This window comes from Halyomorpha halys, unplaced genomic scaffold (genome assembly GCF_000696795.3).
Source record: "Halyomorpha halys isolate HHAL.00 unplaced genomic scaffold, Hhal_1.1 Scaffold83.1, whole genome shotgun sequence".
NCBI lineage: Eukaryota > Metazoa > Arthropoda > Insecta > Hemiptera > Pentatomidae > Halyomorpha > Halyomorpha halys.
In genome coordinates this window covers 850,673-856,356 of record NW_027115065.1, presented here as the reverse complement: position 1 = coordinate 856,356, position 5,684 = coordinate 850,673, and the positions used below count along the sequence as shown (strand labels likewise).

General features: G+C 29.5%; 1 protein-coding gene across 2 annotated transcripts in view; it reads left to right on the top strand.

Moving 5' to 3' along the window:
- Positions 1 to 5,684, top strand: part of LOC106693004 (odorant receptor 10-like) — a 46,615-nt gene that overhangs the window by 31,605 nt on the left and 9,326 nt on the right. The window contains exons 1-2 of one of the 2 annotated variants that reach the window (XM_014439303.2): positions 2,173 to 3,015; positions 5,192 to 5,291. The exons of the other annotated variant lie outside the window; for it this stretch is intronic. Coding sequence (XP_014294789.2) covers positions 2,186 to 3,015; positions 5,192 to 5,291 — 930 coding nt within the window. The 5' untranslated portion in view covers positions 2,173 to 2,185. Of the gene's footprint in view, positions 1 to 2,172; positions 3,016 to 5,191; positions 5,292 to 5,684 lie in introns of those variants that run through there. 2 annotated transcript variants of the gene reach the window in all.

The following is a 5,684-nucleotide window of genomic DNA, read 5'->3' as shown; positions in this document are numbered from 1 at the left end:
TCTGTCGACAGATTCGATACTTAGGACCCCATCTTGACAAGAGACTTACTTGGAATCCACATACAAGACTGAAACGACAATAAACTTCTCGTAGATTCCGATTGCTACAACACCCAAATTTCTCATTCACTACAAAAAATTATTATACACTATGATAATCAGACCAATTTGGAGATACGGAATTGAGCTCTGGGGCTCTACCAAACCATGAAATTCCTTACAATCCAAATCCAATGCTCCTTATCACGTCACATATAAACTCATATATATATATATATATACATACTATGATAATCAGATCAATTTGAAGATACGGAATTGAGCTCTGAAGCTCTACCAAACCATCAAATTTTTCTCGTTTCCAATCCAATGCTCCTTATCACGTCACAAATAAACTCATCCACTAATCCTAACCTATTAGTTCTTAATCTCTCATCCTTAGCGATTCCCGATAATCCTCCGAGGCGTCTGAAAATAAGATGGCTACAGGACCTTCTAATTTAAATTAATACTTGAAGGCCCACAATTGTGTAGTTACTTACCAAGATTATCGAGTGTTTGAAACATACTTCATATTTACTTATTCTATTTTTTTTTTTGTTATAGTTAGGCGCCTTAAGATTTATGATATATATGATTTGATTTTATTTGTTCTATTTTTGTATTACTAATAATATCAATTAATGAATGGAATATGGTCCGGGTGCGGTCAAATACAACTCATATTAAATATAACGCCAATAGTAAATGGGCGTACTATTTGACTCCCGTCAAAACAGGTATGAATTCTGTCTCATTCATTTTCATTTGATTTTATTCTTTTCCCTTTTCATCTCTTAATTTGAACTTTCTTTAATAGTTCTTCTCTTATCTTTCTGTTACTATTACCGTTTTCATTTATTGTTTATAAACCTTTAATTTTTCTTATTCAATTTTACGTTTCACTAAAAAAAATTGAGTATACCCTTGTTATTTTTCACTGTTTTTTTTTTAACTATGTCAAGTGTATCTTTTTTAGCCCTGACGAAGCCCTGCAACGTGGGGCGAAACGTTGGCTCAAATAAAAATAGAATACCTATTAACTATTTGAGTTTTATTTGACCCCACCCGGACCAAATTCCATTCATTAATACACAAGGCAGCAATCTTCCAGCATATCAATTATTGTTGATTTTTTTCTCCCTTTCCCAATTCATTACTTTAGTTATGTTTTATGATGATTTATAATTTCATTTTTATTTTTAAAGTAATCCTTACAGTCCAAAATCCTTCGTAAAATCCTTAATGCTCCTTACTTTTTTAACAAATCAAATAATCCATCAGGACCTCAATGTCACCTATGTTGCCGATTTGTCCTGAACCAGATACGAATCCTTCCATAATAAACTTCCCAACCACCCAAACCAACTCGTTTCTAACCTGGCTTCTCCTTCACTACCTAATAATCCTCCTAGGCGTCTGAAAAGAAGATGGCCTCGAGATCTTCTCCTTTAGAAGTGTTTTAGGAGTTCTATCAATGGGTAGGTTCTCCACATGTTTGTATCATGTCATAATATCACTTACAGCAAATTTACTTGATGTGTATATATGTATATACTGTATATATGTACAACAATAAATAAATTATAAATATTTTTTTTTTTAAATTTAAAGTTTTGTATTTTATTATAAGGCTCTACATTGGATTAGGAGTTATTGGCAACAAACCTCTAAATATAGATTTCCCCTTAAGGAAATATGCCATATTAGACCAAAAGATATCCGGGATGTGATGATCTTTTTACTCTAGTGTTTTCAAACATGTTTTGCATAATAATTAATAGGATTCTATTTACTCTTCTAGCTACTGCTAACTATAAGATATTTGTATAGTACTTCAATAATAATAATAATAATAATTATCTCTAGAGGAAATTATACATTTTGAAAAGATGGAGAAGTAAATATTTTGGCTTTGTATTTAGAAAACAATTCCATGACTGACATTATCTCCCATCATGAATAGTCTTCCGATAAAAATGTTACCAGTTACTGCTCAATTTATGAAACTCATTCAACTAGCTCTAAGTTATTCAATCTTCATTTAGGTCCGGTAATTGGAATATGAATAAGCCACCAATACTGTTTACCCAATAATAACCTACGTCAGTCCGAGCATCAGTCCAGTTCGGACAGCCAGCGTACCATGAGCCACGAACCATTTATCAAAGACTCAGATGTCATCGATGGTCTAAATATCAAGTACCTCAAGTTCTTCGGCCTATGGAAGGTCATCAACGACTACAGGACAACTGGAAATAGAAATTTATTCATAAAATTCAAAGTGTTTCTGACGCTTTTTTTAGCGGTCCCATACGTACTCTGCCAGTACATATGTTACTTCTTCATCAAAGCGGACTTACAGAAAGCTACTATTCTGAACTTGCACTCACTCCCTGCTTTGCATATTTGCTGGAAAATTCTGATCTTCTGGCTCCGGATGGACAGTCAATGCAGGTTGCTAGGTCTAGTAAGGAAAGATTTCATAAAAGTACCAAAAGAAAAGAGAGAAGCAGCTAAAGAGATTTATGAGAAGATTACTAAAACAGCGAATTTGTTTTGTGTAGCTGCCTTCATTTTGGATTCTAGTGTGATTATTATAGCCATATTGTTTCCTGGAGTTTCTGTTGACTATATTCTATATCACACTGGTAACGTTTTTGATGTCACTACTGGAAGGAAAAAGATCCTGGCTGGATGGTATCCTTTGCCCATTAATGAGTCTCCATATTACGAGATGGTTTTGGTTTACGAAGCAGTATTGGTAGGTTGGGGTGGAATGATGCTAGCTGTTTACGACAGTTTGGTATGTCAAAGCTTGATGAGTCTTTATGCTCAATATAAAGTTTTAGGGTACCATGTGTCCACGTTGAAGATTGATTCTCATAGTCGTAGAACGAAAAATGGTGAAAACAATGATTCAGAGATGCTCAAAGAATTAAAGGTTATTCTACAAGATCATCAGAGATTGTTGAGGTATTATATCGAAATATTTTCTTACCCTGCATTTTCTTCCTCGCCCATATTATTAGCCCCTTAACCTGTACATTAGAATGGATTCGAGTGCACTAAAGAGGCGTAACTGTCCACACTTGAGATAATTCGAGTGACGTTGCATTTTATGCTGCTATAATTTTTCATACTCGAATATATTCCAGAATTGAATATCATATTGTTAGATAATCATAAAATAAATAACAATGATTTATTCTCTTTAATAATCCTCTGTATATGGTTTAGCCTATGTGTTAATGGGAGCTAAGTATTATGACCAATATCCAAAATACAAAATTAAAATTAAAATTTTGATTTTTTTTGTATTTTTATTTGTCATGTCAATGTTATAAATTGTGTTTTTACATTAAAAAATTGTTTTTTTTTTGGATGATTTTTTAAAAAAAACCTGTGCGTTAAAGGGTTAATATAATAATAATAATAATAGTTCTCCAATGTTTTATTTTCATATTTAATAATTACTCCTTTTGTCTGGTATTGGAGATAGGCAAAAATTAGCTATTGTTAAAACTAGTAGCTAAAATTGCCATGGATACAATATTTATTTATGAATGAATCATTGATAAATAAATATCGTATCTATAACAATGTTAGCTATTAGTTTCATAGTTGAAGAACTCTCTGGCTGACACCGATGGTACGCCGCTGAGTTGTGGGAAACTTTAAATCTTCGTACAAAAATTTTAAATTCTCATGAATTCCTATGTTATTTAGAGTGCAGAATTCCATGGAATACTTTTTTTTAAAATAATATTTTCAGGTATAAAAATACAAATATTGATTTTTTCATCTTTAAAATAATTTTCCCTTTTAATTTTGAAAAACTACAAAATGTTGGCTAAATTTCGCCAAAACAATTAAGTAAAATTAAGTCCCTCCAATATCATAAAAATTATTTTTATAATCTTATATATTTTCTTGAGACTTTAAATATCAACACATTTTCTTTTCTTTACAAGTCTGACGTTTCGGCCAATTCGGCCATCCTCAGGGACTAAATAATTTAAAAACTCAACTTCATAGTTTTAACTAATAGTGACTGTGATAAATGAATTTTAATTTTTGTTTTTAATGTGAAAATTGACTAATTAGAAATTTTTGTTTTGACCCGGACAGAATAGCATGCATGAGTTGAGTTTTTAAATCATTTAGTTCAAAAATTGTATTAAAATTGTCCCTGAGGATGGCCGGATTGGCCGAAACGTCGGACTTGTAAGGAAAATAAAATGTGTTGAGACTAAAATGGATAAAAATTAAATTATTTATTTAAACAATTATTTTAATATTATTAGTAAGTTTATAAACTTTAATATTACTTTTTTTCATATCGTATTTATCTTCTTACAACACTTATACTATACATTTTTTCTTATATAATTTTATATTGTATTTCTTTTATCCCATTGTTTTACATTCATATTACATTAATTTCATATTTTTCTTCTCAATTTTTTTTTCATAACTCTAATTTTCTATTTGTATAAATATTTAAAAATAATATTTCATATTTCTATAAAACGTTTGGCTTACATAACTATATATTTTATTTCTTTCATTCTTAATAGAGCTGTGTTTTAACAATACTTATCACAAAATAATTAGAATTTCACTTGCCATAAATAGTCTATATAATTTTAATTTAATATAATTATTATTAAATTAAAAAAATCATATTTCTTTTTTGATTATATAACTTTATATTTTATTTCATTAATCCTGTTATATTACTAATATATTTAATTACCAAAATATGTGTTTTATTTCCCAATTTTTTCATCAGTTTATTTTAAATAATTTTGTGCAAATAATTACTAATTAGATTTTCTTATTTATTTCATTATTTGTCCTTTCCTCTTAATTAATGATATGACTACTTTTCTCATTCTGCCTTCATCTTCTTATAATACTTAGACTATACATTTTTTCAATACATTTTTGCAATACTATAATGTTAGTTTTTTTCTAATCATTATTCATTATGCCTGAAATTTCGGCCGTAACGTTGGCAGTATTAAATTAGTTTTACTTTGTGTTCTTCACTGACCGCACTCCCCAATCATCTCCTCATATGTATTTAATTTTATTTATTTTTTTTAAAAAGATAATAGAACTTTATAATTACAATAAATATTTTCAGCTATGCTAACGAAATGAGAAGCGTTTACAATCCGCTGGTAACCATTGGCCTAGGAATCGGGATTGGTGTTCTCATCATCGCAGCGGTTCAATATCTTTTTGTAAGTCATCATATCAAAATAATTTAAGGCACAAGTGAATAAAGGTATCATGTTATTTTTTTAGTTCAGAAGAAATTTAAAATATATAATTTAAAAAAAAAAAAAAAAAACATTATCTATAAATAGAGGAAAAACTTTATTAAAAAACAACAAAGTTGTTTTGCCCAACATCCTTGGGTTGCTGGCCACACAGCATGATTATTTTAATCTAATCAGACAATATTTTAGATCTTACAATAAATAGGCCTAACTAGTTAACAATAATAATTATAAACGGTAGTAATATATAATAATATATGATTTTTTTTTCGTTTCATCTCTTATCATTTTTTTTTCTTTTCTTTTTTTTTTCATATTCGCGTCCAACCCAAAGTGCCTTTAAAATAATATTAG